This window comes from Limanda limanda, chromosome 22 (genome assembly GCF_963576545.1).
Source record: "Limanda limanda chromosome 22, fLimLim1.1, whole genome shotgun sequence".
In the NCBI taxonomy this organism is placed as follows: Eukaryota; Metazoa; Chordata; class Actinopteri; order Pleuronectiformes; family Pleuronectidae; genus Limanda; species Limanda limanda.
Window position 1 is genome coordinate 12,967,467 of NC_083657.1, and position 21,706 is coordinate 12,989,172.

Below are 21,706 nucleotides of genomic sequence, written 5' to 3' on the forward strand. Positions count from 1 at the left end.
CGCTCCCTCCCTACCCCCACCCCTTGTTTCCCCCAGCAGTGCACATTCGTCATCAGGTTTGTCTGATTAAAAGACAGAAGGCCTCAGGTAGCTATTGCTGCGTCACATCAGTAATCCTCCACCATCTCCATCTCGTTCAGGCTCAGACACTCGCCCGCGTTGTGGTATGAGTACCCTGCAGAGAGAGAGCAGAGTGAGGTCAGAGGCAGGTGGGATGGGTTGAAGCACTGGCTGATTCAGTGCAGGCAGTTTGTGATCATCTCTGTTTACAATTCTGCAGTAAGCCATGAAGACTAAAACGCTAAATTAAAAGCTATTTTGCAGGCTAAGAGCTCATATGTATGAATGTATATTCCATGTCTAGAAAATTGGCTCTAAAAGAGAGAAGCATGCAAACGTCTTAGCCAGTCATAATGGGTTTAAAACCTAAGTAACATCTGAAACAAGAACTCATCACAAACTAAAAATAAGCCTCTGTAAAAAGAAAATCTGGATTGTTAAATGGGAGTGAGGTCACATACCTAAGATGCTGGGGTCAGAGTGCAGCATCATGGGCTGTTTCTTTTTCATCTTCCCCCCCTGGTTGTCGTAGAGACCAGCCTTGCCCATGTGGTTGGTTTGAAACATTGACTGCAGGGTGCTTGGGTTCATACCTCGCATTGAGTCCTAAATGAACAGAGCAGAGTGAACAACAAATTAACCCCAACAATGCTAAAGATAATTGCTGAAATTAAAACTAATTTAGTTCCCTGATTACATTTTAATAGTTCATGCTATCAAGATGAGACTTGTTAAACATTATGGGTAATGCAACTGTGAATAATAAAAACCTGACTTGTATATCTGAGCAAAGTGCAAGTGGAAACAATCATTTCCTTGTTTGTAGGACACCAAATGTCAAATAATAATATGCAAAATTCATTATGTCCGTCATGACTGTTGGAGACAACAACCCCGACGACATCACTTCCTCCCACAAACAACTCCCAACCCATCAGTTTGTGTGAACACACATGTTTGGTTTACCTGCAGAGGGAAGTTCATGTTCAATCCAGCCACTTCCTTTGATAACTGGGATTGTAAAGAAGAGGAGAGGTTGAATTTATTAAGGTCACACTCAGAAGGTTTCTTTCAGTCATTTGCAGCTCATAGCTAGTTTCTTCAGTCATATTTAGGCCATGTCAATATTCACAAATACGTAAACTTCTTTTGCACACATTAAAAACAGCATCCAGTCTTAATGTGTAAATCAAAACACACAGGTACAAAGAACTTCAGCCAGTTTGTTATATAAAAAGGTTTTAACCCTCTGAAAATAGATGACCCCTTGGCCGCGGGAGATTGTTGTTTGCATGTTGTTTCAATCATTCTCAAGTAAAAACTTTAATAGCTAGAACATTCATTATTTTTGTACTGGAAAGCCCTCTATTGCCTCATCGTAACATTTCGTTATGTTTGGTGCAGAATGTAAGCTAGTGGCGGGAGAGGAGCAGAGAAAAAGAGCAAGAAAAAAAAATACATAATAGAAAAGTTTTGCTTGCTAATTAGCTAAATTTGATGGTAAAGCATGTCTGCTTTATGTTTTTTTCAAGTATTTAGGTTTTATTATAGTTTAAAAGCTTACATTACCTTTTATCTTAGGTTTCACTGATTTTACAGATAAAAGTTAAATGACGATTACCCCACAAATGAAATCACAGCAAGCAAAAATGCCCATTTAGGCCCTGGCAGATCGGTTCTATAGCGGAGTTCAAAAGTTTAAGTGCATGTTACAGGAAAACAGCAGCTTAATGAATACCTTGTGTAATTGGGGCAGTGAATGGGTAAATTGAAAGTCTGAAGCTACAGCAAATACAGGCACAGGCTCAAATGTAGAGAGTAACCTGGTTTGCTGCGTTCGTTCCCTCCTGAAAATGTGTCATTTACAGATTTTGCATTTTTAACCACTTTCACCGGCTCAGCCGTTGGTGAAAGTTCTGAGTTGAGAACCAATTCTCAATTTGGCCAAGTCAAATTTGTCATGTCAATTCAGAAAAACGAATTCAGCGCAGTACTTGCAGATAGAGCGACAGCCTAATAGATCACTCTATACTGGGGGGATAATAACTTTATAAGGTGAGGCCTACCTGCTGCTGCTGCTGTCTCTGTTGGTTGGCTTTCTGTTTGGCACGTCGCTCCAGAAACTGTTTGGCGAACTCTTTGGCTTCCACTGTGTCCCCTAGGTAGGACCGGATGAAGTCCAGCACTGCATAGGGTGACTCCACCTCCTTCAGGTATGCCACAATTGTGGCGACTAAATGGAGACAAACAATTTAAAATCTTTAGTGATGCTGAAACCAAGGGGACAGAAGTTGAAGTGAATTACGTCACGTACATATACACTCATAAATATAGTAATCTATGTATGTAAATAAAATGCAACCATCTATGATGAGGATGAACTTTCCTCACCCGTTGCCACTGCTAAAGATATAAAAGCTGAGCAGCCTACCATCCAAAGAGGAGGTGGAGTTGTTGGCAGAGGTGTTGAGAGCATGCAGCATCTGTTCACACCAGGTGGTGAAGCCGTCCTGGGGCTTCATGCCCTGCAGCAGCTTCAGCAGCTTATCCTCCTCCTCTGTCCGCTTACGGCGCATCATGTACTGATCACTGCAAAGGACACAAAAGCAACAACAATAGTGAGCAGCTGAAAGACATTAACAATATAGATACAAGCATAGATTCATTCTGCAAGGCCATTTGCAGTGGGGGGTGTATGGCAAAAGGGATCTTTGGCAAAAATTGCATAGTCGTCGGATTGCGGTGTATTTTTCACACTACAATCTTTCACCAGGAGAAGCCTGACTAGTATGTCTGGTCCCCAAACTACATTCCATCACGAAAAGACACTGCGAGTACACCTCCTGTTCTTCTGTGTCATCATGCCCAGAATAACACTGGAGGAAAAGTTTCCTTGGACATCACATTTGTAAAGAAAAGAGAGCAACTTGGGCCACATTTTTTTGTCTGAACCTTTGCAAGAGAGTGTCTCATCAAGAGTTCACATTTAGTGATTGGAAAATCAAGCTAAAAATGATGTAGTAAGAACTAGGCTTCGGTTAGTTTAATCTGATGGTACATACGTGAGTGACGGGCTGCTGCGGCTGTTCTTCAAGCCCATGTTGTTGTTGCTGTTGCCACGCAGGCTGGCCTGGTTCTTCACAGCCTCGTCCCACATGCCCATGCTGCCTGAGGAGCTTCCACTGCTGCTTTTACCCTCCATACCTCCAGGCCCACCCCACATGCCAACACCATCAGCCCACTGACCTCCCATGGAGGAGCTCCCCATTGACATGCCGGAGTGCTGGAAATGGAGAGACACACCAGGTTGATTATGGCGACAATTTGTTTGACTTTCTGTTTCCATTTCCTCAAACATAATGACATTATCTATGAAACCTCAGAAAAGTGAAACTCACGCGCTCTCTCTGCTGCTGGGCTCTCTGCTGCTGCTGCTGCTTCAGAAGCCTCTCTGCCTCCTGCTGCATTTCCATCAGAGCCATAGCTGGGGTTTTAACTGCTTTGGTGAGGCCAGAGGAGGGACCCCCACTCCAGCCCGAGCTGCCTGCCCCTGGACCCTGCTGCTGGGGGGTCTGCTGCAGCAACTTCATGATCAGTTCCTGCTGCTGACGACACTACAAAAGGAAAAGATAGATGTCAACGCTGAGTTGCTGTAGTCCTTTAATAACTCGGAGATGAACATTCAAATCCATCTGACAAATTGACGGGCCAGGCAATAACTCAGTACTCATGTTCATCTCTAAATCAACAACAAAGGATGTTCAAATGTTAAGATCTGGTGTTAACATCTGTCCTGAGAGAGCCAATCGTAAGTGGTCATTACTAAGTACATGTGTTCACACCCGGCATTAAAATGAATGTCTCATGTGACCACTTCTGATCGTATCTCACTTTCCAGCTCAGTATGTAACTATTAAAGACTGCCATTTGTGTTCCAGAAGACAACATTTAATTGTTTTTACCCAGTTTGACTTTACTAATGTGTGTGATGACAAGGTATGTGTGGGTCTGTGCAAGTGAGTCCAAGAGTGAAGTCAGGAGGGACTGAATGAACGAATGCTTGCACCCATGAAGACACATTTTACCAATTTAAGCAAACCATGATAGACGAATGGTTACCAAGTAAAAATCCGTTCTTTGTGAAATTGTAACAGATCAGTAGAAAACAGCCCAGTAGGTCCTTCATATGTGTCCCGGGGCGCATCGTTGTTCACACAGCAATAATAATGTGGCCTTACAAGGAATAAGCGTCACTCAGGATGGATGTTAATGCCAGGTCTGACAGGGTCTATACAAACTCAACAACAGAGTAGCATGTAATATAGCTAAGCTTTCTAACTTCTTAATATTCATTTTGAAAGATTTTTGGTAAAGTAATGAGAAACTGGACACACTGAGTTTTTAGGGATTTGAGGGTATTATTTTCTGAAATTTAAAATCAAAATATAGGGCAAAGAGAACATGGGATAAAAAAAGGTTCCTTTATCTCACCTGCTTGCGTCTGTATAGCTCCTCTTCCTCCCTCCTCTTCTGTTCCTCTTGTAGCCTCCTCTTCTCTTCTCTCCTCTTACGCTGCTCCTCCTCCTCACGCTTCACCCTGAGTTCAGCGTCTCGCCTCTCTTGCTGGAGCTTAAATCAAAACAAAAAGGATTAAAAACTGAGAACAGAGAGAGCGGGTGAATGGTTTTACCCAATTCTTTACAATTTTGAAATATATGGTAATTGCTATAGTTATTGGGCAGCACACACAATTTCATCATTTTGTCTAGACAGCTTTTCCAGCTATAATGTTTCTGCTAAGGGTTAAATACAATGAAGCTGACACGAACAACTGTGTGAAATGTAACTAATGCACACAATGAATACATAGAGGAAGTATATGTGGGAAGTTTGCAAACGTACATATAGAATTAGTGTTCAAAGTTTGAAACGCCCATGATTTTACCCACCTTTTGAAGCTGTTCGAGAGTTGGACCCTGAGTAGTAGGATTCATTGTTAAGTCCCAAAGACTGGCTTCACCGCCTGCAGGGAAAGGAAATTGCATCATCTTAGTCACACACGATTCACCATCTGCGTTTTTACTCCATATGTAGGCAGGTGCTTGTGTATGCGTATCAAGCTGCAGTCGAAAAAGTACCGGATGGCTGTGAAGCTGAGGTATGCATGTCCCACATGGACCCTGTATCTGGCACTGACATCGATCTGTTCATCGAAGGCATCATACCCTGCTCACTGCACCTAGAGAACACGCAGGCATGCACCCACAGATTTAAAGTTAAAAAAAGTCGCAATTTCCTCTGATGCAAAATGACAGAAACTAGGACACAAAGCTGAAACCACCACACTCCCCCATAGAAATATGACCTCCCACCTGTTAATGAGCTGGAATAGCTGCTGCTGTTGGAGCTGCTGATAAAGAGCTGCTGCCGCCAGCTCCTGTTGCTTCTTCAGCCGCTCCTGGTCGCCCTGAAAAGGGAGGGAGAGGGAGAGAGAGAGAGAGATAGAGATCTCCAGTAAGTATACTGGATCATCGTGCTGAGGACACGCATCTATACATAATCCCCCCCTTTTCCAACTTTTTTCACTGGCATCCATGCATACCATTTAACTGGGAATACACACTAATGTTGAAAACTTACCTTAAAATTATGTACACTATGCTTTCATAGCTGTACAAACAATAATAACTGTATCAACTAACTAACATTACAGCCAGTGACTATTACTGGATGATATTAATACTTTTCATTTAATAAATGAGGTTTGATTATTGAATGTTTCTTTCTTCTGCTTTCCAACTCACAGACTGTAGATACAGATGGTAATCAATTAAGTGGAACCGTTTGCTGACAGCAGTCGTGTAATGGGTGGATTCATTTTGTAAATATCTACCAACATAACATGTCTATTAATCTTCCTTCCCCTCTACATCCCACCCTCCCCACACTTGATGTTTGCAGAGTTCTGACTCACAGTCCCAGAGGTCCCCCGGTTGGTCTGCGAGCGCTGCGTTGGTGGTGGCTGTCTCACCAACAGGGGCGGTGGAGAGGGCCCTGGGGCGAAGGGTACGCGGCCCCACATTTTGATCACGTCCCCCAGGGGCTGAAATCCCTCATCACAACCCCGCTTCACCAGCAGGGTCATGGTGAAGTAGCCAGCCTGGAACCACTCGCACATCTCCACTGTGGTGAAAGGACCTGGTAGAGGGTGGAAGGGACAGATGAGTTCACAATGCAAACCCTGTAATTACAATAGATTGCTGTAATCCACCAAAGCAATAATTATGAACTAATATGCCATGCTTGCATATATGAGTCGATACAAGACAAAACATTTCAAAGTTTGAAAGTACCCTGGATTTCTCCCTGTGGGTCCTTGTAGAACCACTTCATAGCGGCTTCATGAGACAGTGGTAGAGCGGCTGCAGTGTTCCTGCTGTCGTGCTGCTGCAGAGCCTGGGTGAAACACTCCTCCTCCAGTGAGGTGTCCTGTAGTGATGCCACCATCTTCTCTGCCTCCTACACAAACAGTCCACAGCTTCATTTTACATTCAACACAATGACCCGAGAACATACTGTGGGAAAAATAATCACTAGCTGTAAAAATGATGGTTCAGCAGTGTAAAATTCAGTTTTCTTTATGGGACAGTAGGTTGAAACATGCCTCCCGTTGTTCTTACCTGCTGCAGGTGCTTCATGCCCTCATCATCCTCATTGTCTCCTCCAGATGGAGGGAGGAGAGGAGCAGCAGAGGAAGAGGGTGGGGGAGGCAGAATGTGGGAGGTGGTGCTGGAGCTCAATCGGGCCTTGGAAAATCCAACCGGAGCAAAGTCTGACAAAAAAAAAAAAACAGAGAGAACAAACATAAGGAAAACAATTTTTATTATGTCTATTAATAAGATGGGGATGATGTCGGATGTGGAGGGCTAGAGCCACCTACTGGTTCTCTATCGGATACAGCAGGAACAGCAAATTCGGGTAAACAAGATATTAAATGACTGGGGCTAAACATATTGTATATCAAAACTAAAATATCAACATGACTGAATATCTAGTCTATTGCACTCACACAGTCTCTGTGCAGAGTCTATCATTTTGTGTAGTTTGCAACAGTCAATGAAGACTTAAGGCCCTATTTTTTGCACCAAGGTGCACCGTGCAAGGTGCAGTTGAATGTCCAGTGCATGGGGAGCGTGACAGTGCGTTGACAGGATTCGGGGAGATTGAGATGTACTGGGTGTGTTAGCAGCGGGAAAACCAGACATCAATTATAACTTCCAATCCTTTCCCTTAAATAGGTTTATCCAATGAAATAAAAAAAAATTGTAACAGGAGATAGACAGTTTACAGCTTTACCTTGTGACAACAAACTAAAGCCTATTATAGAGGCTCTATCATGTGATTAAGTGAAACGTTTCATCGGCCATCCAAGAGGCTTCTTCAGTTCAGTTCTTCAGGTCTGAACCTCACACGTGTATAGGTTCAGATTATGGTTGTGGTCCAAGGGTTGTGATTGGATTGGAGTGTGATTGAACACATACGCACACATGCAACAGGCTTCACCTGCTGCTTTGGCAGTGGGAGGGATTAGGCAGGGAGACGTGTTGCGGTTCTGTCTTTGTGCATCGTGAACTGAAACCGTGGACGTCTGGACCGCGTATTTGGTGTCAGAATCGTTACAGCCCTTAAAAATATTAATTCAGCAGGTCTTATCTAAAGATCAACTCTAAGTGTGAGTGATAAGAAAAGAGCAGAGGAGCATAATCTCTTGTTTACCAGCGTAGAAATGCCCCTCGATGATGGCAAGGGGGGCCAGGTGGGGCCACCCTAATACAGTAAAGGCTGAAGATGCAGCACACAAGTCTAATCGACGTGGAGAGCACTGACCATTGTCAAAGACTGACTTTTGTAGTCATATTTTTGAATTCAAAATATCACTTTGTAAATTACAGCACACTGACAGTAACAGTCTGAAAAACACTTTTAAAACACAAATCGCAAGGCTAGGGAAGATGCACTCTTTTAGTCACAAAGTGATAAAACAATTCATGTGTTGAAATAAAATTATTTTAAGAATCGATAATCAAATCATAGCCTTGTGAGTCAGAATCGAATCGTGAGGTGCCTAATTGAGAATTTGATATACCTTCACGATGCGTGCTGTTGCTCTTGACAGGGTGGCTGTTGCTCAGCTGAGTGTTATCCACAACTGTGCATGCGTTGCTGGGTTGAGGCTCCAGGGATGGAGGGGCACAGTGTGTTGGAGGAGAAGAGGCGGGTGACGCTGGCTTTGCCTCACCATCAACCACAGCAGAGCCAGTTTCTTTATTATCTGTGGGGTTACAGTGGAGGATAGGAATGAATAAAATGGCCAATGTTATAATTAATTCTGGGCCAATTATCAACACACTATCTGGATGAAAAAGGGTGCAAACACATTCTGGTATCAGAGAAATATTTCCTAACCGTTGTGTCCTTCAGGGCTGTTCCTCTCGTTCTCAGTGAAACGCTCCTCCTCCTCTTCCTCCTCTTCCTCCTCCTCTATCCCCTTAAAGTCAAACTCATCGTCCAGGAACATGTCCTTGCCACCCTTCTGAAAATGAAAGTGTGACAAATGCTTATATACATCGATGAGGGCAAGCAATAAAATTATATATGGTACTGACCAAAATACAAGATAAACCCGTTTTTTTAAACAAATAAATAAACAGTATACACACCTTCAAAGGCATGAAGGCTCCAGAGGAGTCAAACGTGCCCATCTCCCCATCTTCCTCATCTGTACACCACTCAGGCAGGCCGTCCCTGTCGTCCTCTAGTCCCTCACTGCCCGCACGCCGGCGACCACCACCACCACCACGGCCGTCAGATTCCCGGAAGTCGAAATCAAACTTCCGACGACGACTCTCGCCTGGGCCGGGGTGTTCCCGCCAGCCTGCTGAGCGAGGACAGCCATCTGACAGAACAGATACTGATGATGCTATGAAATAAGAAGTGACAGAACTCATCAATATTTAGATCGAACAGAGTCAGTGCCAAATAAAAAGAAATGTACAAAAACAGTTTAAGTTATGACAGTTAGCCAGGCAGTCACGTGGTTAAGTCTCTGGATTTGTAATATCTCATTTGCCAAGCTATGGTAAATAAGTTACATCATGAGGTTTGAAGAAGGTCATGTAGTCCCTTAAACTAATATATCAAACCTTTCAGATGTGTGATGTTTCAAGAGCAACTCCAACTTTCGTATGAGCCAAATGCAGTTACACTAATTTCAGTGGTCACATCTGGATTTTTAACTTCTTGAAAGCCACAGTATTGCTGATCACATGGAGAAACAAAAAGGACAGTTTACAGGCTATTCTATTCCTGGTCAAATGTAGGATTATGGTTTACAAAAAAAGCAATTTGTGGTTCTCAAATTTTGTTTTTCATGTTTCCATCGGCCTCTGAGGCTAAAAATGTAAGGTTTTAGTGGCCCTGTAATGGCTTTTTTACCTCTGGATCACAGAGATATTGGCTCTTCCTCGTCAAAATCCTCCTCCCCCATGCATCTTTCACCCTGAGCATTAGCTAGTGGTTCATCATTCAATTGTCATCTAAAATCAACTAAGAATATACCCACATGGATGTAACCTCAGTCAATGTCATTGATGTTTTCATCATCATAAATGCTTTACTGGTCTCCCCTCACATCTCATTATCGGAAACCCACCTCCCATAACATGTTTCACCTTGCAAACATGAATTTCAGCAACTCACTATGCATTTATTTGTCTTAAAAAACATCACACATAATGTAAATTGGAAACATGCAGCCTACGCTGCATCCAGTTTTAATGGGTTTCACCAAAATGAATCATCAGGCCCTTGTTGTGTGCATAGTTTTTCGTTTTCAACACAAACACGAGTCTGAAGCAGTAAAACACTAAATAAATATTTGTATTTATCATACCATCTCTGCGGGATAGAGCAAGTCTCCAGTTGGTGCCTGGCTCCGCCCCTGCCCCCCCCTCCTCCTCCTCCTGCTCCTCTCGGAGGGTGCGCCAGTTATCGCTGTCAGCCCTTGTGAAGTCCTTCCTCCCTGGAACCACAGGGACTACAACCTCTTCAAAGCCAGGACGCCCCACTTCCCGTCGCAGCGGCTTCTCAAAACGACGCTCACCCCTGAGGGAAAGAGGGAAATGGGTGGAAGTTGGATCAGTTCAGTGATAAACAGAGGAAAACAATACCAAAACATTAACTACTTTTTTTGCGAGACAGACATCCACTTAAAACTTGCATCTTGACAAAAAAAGATACCAAATCCAAAGTTCAGTCCATGCTGATGGTATGAGAAGATGAATTACCACATGGCAACAAGAACCAACTAAAACAACAGAGCGGATTATCAAGTTTAATACACTGGATGACAGCTCATTTTACTAATGGAGATATACACCTTTCACTATGACGTTATTGGATGCATCATTTGTCTAATAATTCTAAGAGCACTCCTTAAAGTTCTGTTGTGTTTGCAGGAGAATTTTCTTACCTGTCATCCCAGCTCTGGCTGCGGTGTATCTCTCGCCCAGGGTGGCCAAAACCCACCTCCACTTCCTCAATACTTCTTTGGTAGAATGCACCTTCACCACGACCTCGTCCTGATCACACACACAAATCCAGAGCGCGTGTTCATATTAATGCAATCATCATCTGAATGAAAGAATTCCTAATTGACTCTTCAGTATAATCTGTTCAAGTTCTCTGTTCATCTAATTTAAAAAAATACAAACAACACTTCACATCCTCCCTTATATCCCCTTCAAGCTGCAGACAACCACACACACAAACACAGTTGTTTCCTTGGCTGTCCAGAACCGGACGGGCTCCGTGTTTATGTTGGCTATTTACATATGTGGAGCGATAATCATGCACAAGGTGGGTTCATGAGCGCAGACGTTTTAGACAGGTGTGGCTGGACAAAAGGAGGACTATTTAGACAGGCCGAGAGGAAGTGTGCTGCATCGAGATGGTGGAGGAAAGGGGGGAAATAAACACTTGAGTGGTTGGCTTGAATAAACAGTTTTACTTTCCCTGGATTAGAGCCATTGTAGTTTCAGGGTTTTAGGGTTTGGACAGCATCTCTGTTGCTGTTGGACTCATGTTAGTTTCAATGCAAGTGGTGGTGGATTTATGAGTGCACTCAGGCTGAATCTATGTACTTGTTTCTTCGCTATCGCCCCCCCATTCTAATGGGTGTGCGGGATGTATTTTTCTATTTTTTTACCTCGACCGCCTCGTGCGGTCCCTCGTCCTCGGACCACTCCAGCTGGGGCAGCTGCGCTGACCCCTTTTCCCATGAGCCTCAGCACTGCCACACTGTTCACAGACATGGAGAAGTTCCTCTGCGACGAGAGAATGGAAAGAGCAAAAGGGAGGAATGTGAGGCATGTGCGCTAACAGCCACATTTGTCAAGCAACAGCAGCTCCGAGGCTGAGGTTGTATTGTAAATACCATGCGAGGGACTAAAACCGTTCTACATTAGCAGGTATCAGTGCAGTTGTGAGAGTTGTTTGTGGCAGACCTGCTCCTCCTCAGTGAGAGGCACCAGTGCCAGTGGCTGCATGGGCTCATCCTGCAGAATAGCAGCAAACTCCTTATCCTGCAAGTCTTCTGGGACCTAAGGTGAGGAACAACAAAAGGTGTTGGGCATCAAAATCATCCAGAAATCAGATCATCCTTATAGCTATTAGTATTGCATAAAAAAAAACAACCAGCCTCGGTAGAGATCATCAATTATGGAGACAGGGAAGTAAATGGAAGAGATGTAAAGCCTTTATTGCCACTGGTAAAAAAAAACACTAACACCCACTAACATCTGGCATTTGTCTGCGATGAGTAGGCTACAATCAACATTCACTCCCTGGTTAAATGACTTTTATCAGCTTCCGCTGTAAACGGCAGTGATGGATGAGTGTTTAACAACATTTGAGAAAACTGTGTATTCCTGCTAAATTTGCTGTAAAAAGATAGAACAAGAAGAGTATGTGTAGTTCATATGTGATCCATGGAGTCCTGAGGGAAGCCCACTTCAGGGTTTCCCCCAGAAAACTTGCTAAGCCTGGTGGTAGGGCTGCTAGAAGGCAGGGGGGGGGGGGGGGTTTGAGTCTTATACTCTAAACATGTTGCACTTTGTTTAATATGCAGTTTTGCACTTTAATATTTGAGCCTTTGTTTACATTTTGTTTTGTGCTGCATTATATGGTGACATACAGTTTGTTGTTATCAAAATAATATTAACTGAATTGAAATGGTCAATTTGATTTTTTGGGAGGAAAATTAATCGTTTAGATTAATCGATAAAATAGTCGTCAGATTAATCGATAGAAAAATAGTCGTTAGTGGCAGCCCTACTTAGCTGTGAACATAGCAGTCAGGCCTCTTATTTCAGAAACAATGAACCGTAACAGTTTGGTTACCAATAAAAGATAAGCGTACTACTTCTTTGCTTTCAGCCACCTACTCAAACAGACAAGCAACAAAATAACAAACAAACAAAATACACAGGCAAGTGTCAGCCTACTTTGAAATAAATTAAACACAGAACTTTGTAGGGCTATTTGAGTCCTCCTCATATTTGTGGAAAATGTATGAAATAAGAAGTACCCTATTTTTAAATAAATAAAACCAAATAGCTGCAGCCTAATCGTGTAACGGACTAGGTTTATGTTTATGTTCGGTTTTGACATGTTCAGTAAAACACTGTTGAAGGAGCATTCTGATGTCTGAGGATCAGTGAAGGCAACGTATGTTCAGTAAAACACTGTGTTAAAGGAGCATTCTGTTGTCCGAGGGTCAGTGAAGGCGTCTGGGTGGGACATGTGACTGTTTGGACCAATAGGATGGTTGCTTGGGGATCGGGGCCATGTCTGTGATCGGGGCTCAATGAGGAAGTGAAGTGTTGTTGATGTGCGCGAGTGACGGATTTTTTTTTTTTTTTAAATAAAAAAACCATGCGACGCTTAGCCTGGCGGGGGGGGGGGGGGGGGGGGGGAGTAAGGCCTGGCGGCCCGCCAGGCCTATACAGCACTGGGGGAAACCCTGCACTTACCTTGTTGTCTTTGATATAAAGTGCTAACATCTCCTCTCGGCCGTAGCGGTAATCGGCCAGCTTGTACTTTGGCATGGCGGGGGAAGGAGGGGGGGACGTCACACTCCCCCCACTGGACAGTGCACGGAGCCTGTGTGAGGAAGAGCGAAAAGGAATTAGGGTAATGAATTTCTCACATCAATGTTTCCTGACTGGATCTCAAACAGACAGAATGTATGACTTAGGTGGACTGGTTTGTTTCCACTGTAGATAATGCTAGTGTTTATAAATAAACAGTATCAACGCTTCAGGAATTTAATAATAAATCTAATGTCAGAATTTTAATAGGTGCAACTGAAGGTTTAAACTTGAAAGCCACATGTTTGCAGCACTTCTCCCTGAAGACTGACTTCACATATACTGGAGAAATATCACTTATTAATAACTTTCTGCAAATTCCCTGTTAGCACGTAGCACAAAAAAAAAATGAGAGCACTATTGTGTAACAAAAAAGTAATTTGCATGTGACCCAGAGAAAAAACATTTTATATAAATAAAACAGCACCCATCTTGCAGCTTGGGGAAAAAAGGAATTTACTAAATGTTCTGTAACAAATCACCTATCCTCCTTCGCAGGTCCCCCTGAATAGACTTGGCTGAACAAAGATAGCTTTCCAATCTCCAGAATTCATTTTAAAAAGCTATTACTAGCAGGCCGGATTCCAAACCCCCTGCTGTTTGACAATGGCTCCATTCACATGCCTCTACAAAGTGTGTCATTGACTCACAGTCCCACATCAAAACCATATGCATGTCAGAGATGTGGAGGTGGGTGTGAGCTGTAAAAGGTAAAGGAACACATCACGAAAGACCAGTTGGAATCACGTGCCATTTCAAAGAGGATCAAAATAAGTGGAGCAGCAACTCAAAAGCATAATATGAGGTAAGATGCCAGTAATAGAAAATAAATCTTTTTGCATATTGGTATCGACTTCACTTGCTCTACCTGGGCTATATTAAGCTTTTCTAACTAATAAAACAAATCATTAAATCGAGAATTATCTGTAAATTCATGACCCTCATCTCAATGAGTGGCAGATCTTTTCACTTTTAATTTTATCACGATCACCAACTACACTCGCAGACTCTAGTGCCAACAAAACCTCTTATGGTGGACACAACTATGAAACGCCCACAGGCTGTAGAAGATGTGTTAACATGCTGGCCAGACGTCTGTATGTGCTGTGCTCTGTAGCTATGTTACAAGGGCATGAGGATAACTGTGAGCTGGAAGGACCGTTTGAGAGGAAAGCAGCTGCAGATGTGTAAAGAGAGAAATATTCGGCAAAGGCTGGCACTGCACCAAGAATGCACACAGCAGTCACAGGCCGTTAGAGATGGAGAGCTACCAACTCCCCCCGCCCACCGAATTAAGCGCTACACAAACATTGACTGAGGAAGAGGAGAAACAACGGAGGGACAGAAAGCAGGGAGCAGGACATGGCTGTGACCAAACCTACATTCCCACTTCAGAAGCCTGTACTATGAAGCATCCATACAAGTGTTTTCTTTATCCCAACATCCCTATAACCTGCACCACCATGTTGGGTTACCAGGTTGCTTTCAGACATGCACTGAACTCTGGATAATCTGCAGATATTCTCAGAGTTTGCCAGCCAGTAGCAGGGTTGACTTCAAACTTCAAAAACTCAAACCAATTAGTAGTACAGTGGATGTAGCCTAAGAATGAACAGAAGAATGGAAATTTAACGTGACACTTGAGTACAATTATCTTCTTTAACTGCTCTTCAGGAAATACTTCTCTGCGTGCTCAGTTGAACTTTTCAAACTGTGTCAAAATAATGCAAAGATATCAGATAAATTACCATTCTGGGCCGAAGTTAAGAGTCTCAGCAGTCATATTCCTCACGTCGACACAGAACTGAGTATCTGAGGAGAAACCAATGATTAGTTAGTTTGAGGGTTTATAAAAAAAATAGGAAACACTTTTAAAAATAAATTGTCAGAAGAATAAAGGCGCCTGTGACTGCCTTACCCTGTCCAAGTGATCGGACCAGGCTGGACTGGGCTGGACCAGGCTAGAGCTGGCTGGCTTTAGTTAGGCTTAGGTGACAAGAAGGCTGAGTGGTGCTTAAGCTGTGGTCACAGAGCTCCCCAAACACACAGACACAAAGAGAATAGCTGCCAGTTTCAGGTGCTTGAGGAATACCAGGTTATCAGGTCCTAACTAAGTAAGGAAGGGGTTTCGACAATAGTTTGGAGAATGGAAGCTCCTGCTACGCACAGCCGAAAAAGGTTGTTGAACATAAAAAAAAAGAAACAAAAAGAACCTCGGAAAACAATGATGGAACAAAATAAAAACACTTGCTATTAATAATATTTTCTTCCTTCCTTTTTTTGTTTTACTACAGCAGTGATATCTCACATTAAAGTTAAAAATATGAACTGATTCATCAAAAATGAAATTTCAGCCGAAAGGATGAAACAGGCTGCTGGAACAGCTGCCAAGAGCAGACGCGACACGCACTCCTCTTCTGCTTTCTCTCTCTCCCGCCGTGCTCTTTTCTCTCACTCCAACTGAAATGTGGATTGACGGACACCCTCCAGGTAACTCCGTTATTAGCTGTCCTCCTCCCTTTGCACCACTGGGGGAGAAAAAGAGAGGGAGAAATGGTATCAGAGAAATCAGACGATTAAAACAAACATGGCGAAAATATTGTACGAGGTTAGGTCTTGGGAATTAACTGAAAATGCATCGAAACCAACATTTATAACCTCTAACGACCTTATTTTGCTCATGTCGGTTAACACTTTCCCCAATGTGTGCATTCACAAACTGTCGGGTTTCCAATATGTTCGGTGCCGTATGCCCCCATATCCTCCCTCTGCAAAGTATATCATAATATATATCATGAATCGTAATCGAGGTAAAAGTTTGAAGTAATCGTGATATTGATTTGAAGTAATGTTGGCCATTAGGTGTACACTCAATAAATTAGCTGATGTTAAGATACATTTTCACAGCTTGGCAGTGGGCCTTTCTTGTTATAGGAAAGGAAATGTAATTGGATTTTGTGTTGTGTAGCCTTGACATACTATATTCGTGGCAGCGTGCCTTGGAATCACTGAATGGCACCGGCCTGATTTGATCAATCCGTTACAGCACACTGAGCTGGGAGAGAAAACACAGCGGTTTTCCTTCACTGAATAAATGAAAAACGGCAAACTATTTTGAGTATAGTGTTCCACCATGGGTGAGTGTTCCTGTCGCTCACAGGAGATTTTCCATCCAGAAATGTAGGGAGTCCATTTCAGTGATGTTGTGAAGCAGCTGCTTCTAAATGCATGCAGCTGGTTGGGGACGGTTATTGAAAATGTCATGGCAACTAAACCAATAACCTGGGAACTGCATTTCAACAGATAATCGTGATTCATGCAAGCAGTGCTACTGTGATATTGAAGAAAAAAATATTCCATCCTTATGTTCATACCGAAAAACTTAGCAATGTTACACACATTTGTTTGATGGAAAATTTTGGACAGTTTTTTTTTTACCATCATGTAAATCACTTCTCAACTAGCTGAATACAAGATGGGACTTTTCAGGGTGGGGGATATGCCATCATTAGCAGTGGCATTAATATTATTCCCAGGATTTACTAGCATTATCTTACACTTTTCAGAAGCTCTGGTAAATTCCGCATTTTGTAGTGCTGACGGAAGTTTAGTTATACTTTTTATACCCTATATAGTGGACTCGTTGTACCCCACAGTGCATTGCAAAAAGTAGTGCGCAACCGATGGTCACTAACCGAGCGATATATACCATCATGCATTGCGCTCAGAGTTGACAGGAAGAAAAATGGCAGAGGGACGAGACGAGCATGTCTCAGCCTTCTCTCTCTAGCAATTCTACTCCTGCTTATTCCAATCAAACAATCTGAATCATCATGAGGATAAAGACAGACAGGTTTATATTAGCTGGCACTTTCACAAATCAATTTTAAAACAGTCAGCTTTAGGGTATATCCCGATACCATGGATAAGACATGCTTTTACCTTAAAGTTTGAATACTAAAAGGGTAAAATAACAGGTTTATTACAGAATCTTCCATCGGCTGATATTTGTTGATCGTCATGATCGTGCAACAATGAGGCAATTACCGGAGCAGGAAAAATCTACAGAGTAGTCCGGAGCTGTTTTGTTCTTTCTCCTGACCTCACTATATCGTGCTCTACACCCTAAATAGTGAGTAGGGTTAAATAATGAATGGGTGATTTTTTCCCCAAAAAGTCTAAATTATTATTGTTTCACTGAGCAGAACTTTAATGTCTTAATGATGGCAGTATCAGGGGACAATAGATTTAGCTTAAATAACACATTTCTAACATATTAAACCATTTAAAAACACTTTTTTTGTTATTGCCCCAGCTCTGTGCAATCTTGTAAAGTAGCAGGACTCTGTTGATGTGCTGGACTAAACTTTGATTCAGCGAGTCAGAAATCAATCATCACTCAATGATTGTATTCATATCAACTACCTCTATCACAAGTCTTAGCCGCTGGCACAGTCAACTTTTTAAAAATGTTGGTGAAATAACCAACTTAGACTGCTGAAAGAAATCCTTAATGAACAGAGGCTAGTTAAGAGAGAGGGGCAGGATTTAAGGGGATACTCACAAATGATTTGATACAGTCAATATGAACAACTTCTATTTTAAGACAAGCAAATATCAGCTTTTTGCAGATTTTATCAGGATATTTTGTTTTAAAGGGTTCGATAACTTTCCTGCCTCCAGCTTCAGCAGTTACATAATATAAGATCCAAACGCTTGCATGTCAGTACCTTATTTAATTTTGAGTCAGCTTTCTTATCATAAATACTTGTCACATTTATGCACCTGATGACTGAAGACTGGCAGAAAAGTTCAACCAGTGTAAAGCAGGAATTCAAAAGTTCTTTCAGATATCGGTATATACTCTTAAAACTATTTTGCTGTTTTGTTTGATTCAATATCAACATCTTTTTTCACACCCCTGTACGTGTAAGAGGTCCTGGTAAATGTGAAGGTTTGTGGGTTCAAATTAGGCATTAAATACACTTTCTAAATCCAAGTGCATAAAGCCGGAGTTGGTTGAGTTTCTTGCAGGCGTTTCACCTTCTTCAGTACTAACTGACTGCAGAGAGTTCCAGGTATTTAGATGAGAAGTGAAAACGTCTTCAAGGAACTCCACCAAGTCCAGCTGACCACTTCTTTTAAGCACTGGGACAATGACCTGGATGACTGAGAATCTCCAGACATACACATCATACATAAATATAAATCAAACTGTTGTATTTCAGAAATGTCTTGGAAACGTATTTGTCAGTCATAAAACATGGATTTTGAGGCTGTTTTCCGCGAGTGCTGAAACTCACGTGACTAATTATATCCTCCTTCAACTGTTGGGACCTCGATTTAAGAGGAGATCATGTTGTCTGTGCGACTTTTTTCGTTGTGTTCAACTCGGCAAATAAGGCCACAGGGTTTGAAAAGTGAGATCACACATGTCCTCAGAACTGCTTAACACAATAAAGTCCCCTAGGCTACTGATGGAATTGTCCCATGCACATGTGGGAATTATGTGGATGTTGGCAATCAAAAAATGGCCAGCCATGATAATTTGGTGACAACAGCGACTTTAAAGTAAGGCCACATTTGACACTATATTTCAAATACAGCACAGATTATTGTAAATCACACAAATTACAGTGAGATCACACACGCTTTAGCAAAATCCAAATAATGGGGGAACCAGATTTGATGATTTGACAGAGGGTAGGGAGAATTAGGAAAATACAACTTTATCCCAGACGTGTTCAGGCTGCTGTGTTAGTTTGTAAGTTGACTCCAGACTTATGGCCACAAGTGAACACGAGTTTGCGTGTTGGGTTGTGTAGTGACAACTTTGCACCGAGCTAACTGAGACGAGACCACTGAGGAACGAACCTGTGTTGTGCATGTGGATGTTTGTGCATTTCAAAACGTGGCGGGACGGCGTGATCTCGGGCTGCGGGATGGGGGGGGAGCAGATTGAGAAGCTATGCTAACGCTAACTCTACACGCAAACCCCCCGTGTAACTTTCAAAATACTGGTAGCAGCTAATTGTTTGGTTGTGTGAACTTCAAGAGAAAACAGCCCGAGTTGACGTGAGCTGCCGCTAGTGGTTGCTAGCCACATTAGCTCAAGTGCACTCACGTCTTTCAAGCCAATTAGCATAGATCGCTGTATAGGGGCAGAGGGAGGTAAAAACAGTGGCTAGCGTGTAGCATTCGGCTAAAACATATAGTAGTCACGATGTGCAACACAGATGGAGCGTGCTAGTTTGCTGCCTAACCTAACACAAGGTATGCGCTGGTCGTGAAGGCCTTGGCTTGCAGGTTCAAATGACACCAGATATGATGGCGGAGGGGGGCGGAGTGTTGGGCTCGGACTCCCCGGCCTGCAACGCCAGTGCTCGGGCGACCACCTCCGCGTCGCTGTCCGTGCTCCGCTAGGACAGCGAGCTAACAAACAAACCCACCGACGGGAAGACAACAGGGCGTCGGTTCGTTTTCTCGACCGAACACACAACTCGGCGGGGACGTCCTCCTCGCCAGCCCCGTGACGCGAGGGCTAGCACGCTAGCTCGCGTTAGCCTAGCTAGCTAAAACGACAAGCTGCAGAGAGGCTTACCTTCACTGTGTGTGGCTACCAGGCTGCTGGTCTGCGCGGCGCGGCTACAGCCAATATGTCGCCTGCATTGGTCTCGTCAAACACCGTGAACGTATTCATTCGACAGAAATCGCACTTCCACAAAGTCGTGCTCCGCGTTGTGTTCACTCGCTCCCCCCGCTCCTCCGACGGTCGCTGCTGCTGCGTATCAGTGTGTGTCTGCTGGCTCCCGGGCGCTGCTCCTCTTGTTGTTTGTGTTTCGGAAACATGGCCGTCCGTGTGACACCACGTGACTGGACCCTGACAAGCGGCCAACCCAGTGCCGGAGCGGGGCATTGGGACCTGATAACCTGCTATTTACTCGCGGTTACTTTGCACTTTGCAGCGGCATTTTCCGTCTTAGATGCCCGGTGGATGCCCGGGGAGCTGCGGGAGAGAGGCAGCTCCAGCACCGGGCTGTGGAGGAGGCAGACAGCGGCCAAAACAGCGTGTGATCTGTACACACACACAACAACTTCACCTCCTGCAAAGTTGTTTACTGAAAGTGCACAGGCAGGAGGTTAAAGCGCGGGGTGCTTGGTGCATTTTCGAGCGATTGTCTTGAATAACTTCGGAGGAGAAGTGATCGATGAGCAGGGCATGTTGTGCGTTTGTGGGAGGCTGTGGCGGGGTTCGACCGGCAGCGGGCGCTGTTGAGCTACAGTGGAACTGTATGCACAGAGGACATAACTGCATGCATGAAAGTATAATAGTTTAGAACGTCCTGGATAAAAAACAACACAACCAGAGCAACGTCAGTACAGGCAGTCATAGTCATCAAGTTGCAGAGTCACAAGTGAAATACTGCTAGATGACCCGTGAACATGTGATCGGATCAAATGTGTCATACAGTCTATGGTCATTACTTACAACCTGAAAGCTTTCGATTCGATTCGGGAATCTTTCATCCACTTCATGGAAGATGAAGATATGGCTCAAATACTATTACATGTCTGCTATTGCCGGTTTTGTTTCCTATTGTTTAAAACCAATAAACAAAATGCAAAAAAAAAAAAAAAAAAAGATTAAAGCATTAAAGCCTTTGGATTCAACATTACTGCTCCCTTCTGCACTTTCAACTGCTTTCATTGAGTAACATGTAACCTGTCCGTCGTCCAGGGAGTGATCACTAATGAGGAAATGAAAGAAGCTTTTTAATTTGTGTAGATAATTAAACTTGAGTTAAATTGATAGTATGTTTATTCAGAAAATTGGTCAATTATGATGGTTAAAAAGATCTAGAGGCACATTTGAACCTGCAGGTGATCAAACCAGTCAAGGGGACCAACTTGGCACCACACTGTCTGAGACAAAGCTAATGACATTGAATTAAAAATCAGTTTAATTTATAATTGCACTGGTGTTCAGGATCATCCAACTGAAATGAGAACCTTAAGCTGCAATGTCTTCATGGGATCCTGTGTCAAAATGCAGTCTGTCATTTTATTTTATAACGTTCTATACTGTGTTTAAAATTACTTTTCTTATATAATTGCCACGGCCCTTATAATGTGCAGTGTCAGTGGCCAATTCAGCCCCGGATGTGCTTCTAATATATGTTTCAAAAATAGTCTTAAATAAGTAAATTACAGTGGAGACAGTGACTTTATGTGATAAGTGAGAACGTGGACACAGCTTGTGCAGAGATGCATGGCCACACCGACATTGTAGAACCAGATAAGTTCATGATCCAGCCAATGACTTCGCTATGAGCTGCTGCTGCTGCTTTGCATTCTCAGTCTCTGTCCAACAGCCCTTACACCGAATATGAAGGCAACACCAAGACCATACCTGAAAGGGAAAATGCAGAATTTCCTCC

General features: G+C 43.1%; 1 protein-coding gene across 2 annotated transcripts; it reads right to left on the minus strand.

Annotated features, from left to right (window-relative positions):
- Window position 1: 1 nt before the first annotated feature.
- On the minus strand, window positions 2–20,096 carry gigyf1a (GRB10 interacting GYF protein 1a). 2 transcript variants are annotated; one of them, XM_061095642.1, is made up of 25 exons: window positions 19,870–20,096; window positions 15,187–15,796; window positions 15,017–15,080; window positions 13,152–13,281; window positions 11,625–11,720; window positions 11,327–11,444; window positions 10,592–10,700; window positions 10,013–10,224; window positions 8,781–9,040; window positions 8,527–8,653; window positions 8,207–8,392; window positions 6,741–6,892; window positions 6,414–6,579; window positions 6,035–6,258; window positions 5,433–5,527; window positions 5,199–5,293; window positions 5,010–5,083; window positions 4,552–4,689; window positions 3,459–3,674; window positions 3,123–3,343; window positions 2,492–2,649; window positions 2,127–2,293; window positions 1,027–1,071; window positions 522–666; window positions 2–175 (listed from the first exon to the last, which is right to left on the minus strand). In XM_061095642.1, exons 3-25 carry the CDS (start codon window positions 15,049–15,051, stop codon window positions 108–110), a joined length of 3,237 nt encoding a protein of 1,078 aa, XP_060951625.1. In that variant the 5' UTR covers window positions 15,052–15,080; window positions 15,187–15,796; window positions 19,870–20,096; the 3' UTR covers window positions 2–107. The 2 variants fall into 2 exon arrangements, with proteins under 2 accessions (XP_060951625.1, XP_060951624.1); XM_061095641.1 differs by having other exon boundaries at window positions 5,199–5,299.
- Window positions 20,097–21,706: the final 1,610 nt, after the last annotated feature.

Coding starts and splice junctions, on each gene's coding strand:
- gigyf1a (XM_061095641.1), bottom strand. CDS start 15,051: ATGACTGCTGAGACTCTTAACTTCGGCCCAGAATG. Junction 13,282..15,016: donor CTTAACTTCGGCCCAGAATG/GTAATTTATCTG, acceptor TTCCTCACACAG/GCTCCGTGCACTGTCCAGTG. Junction 9,041..10,012: donor TGCTCTATCCCGCAGAGATG/GTATGATAAATA, acceptor CTTATTTCATAG/CATCATCAGTATCTGTTCTG.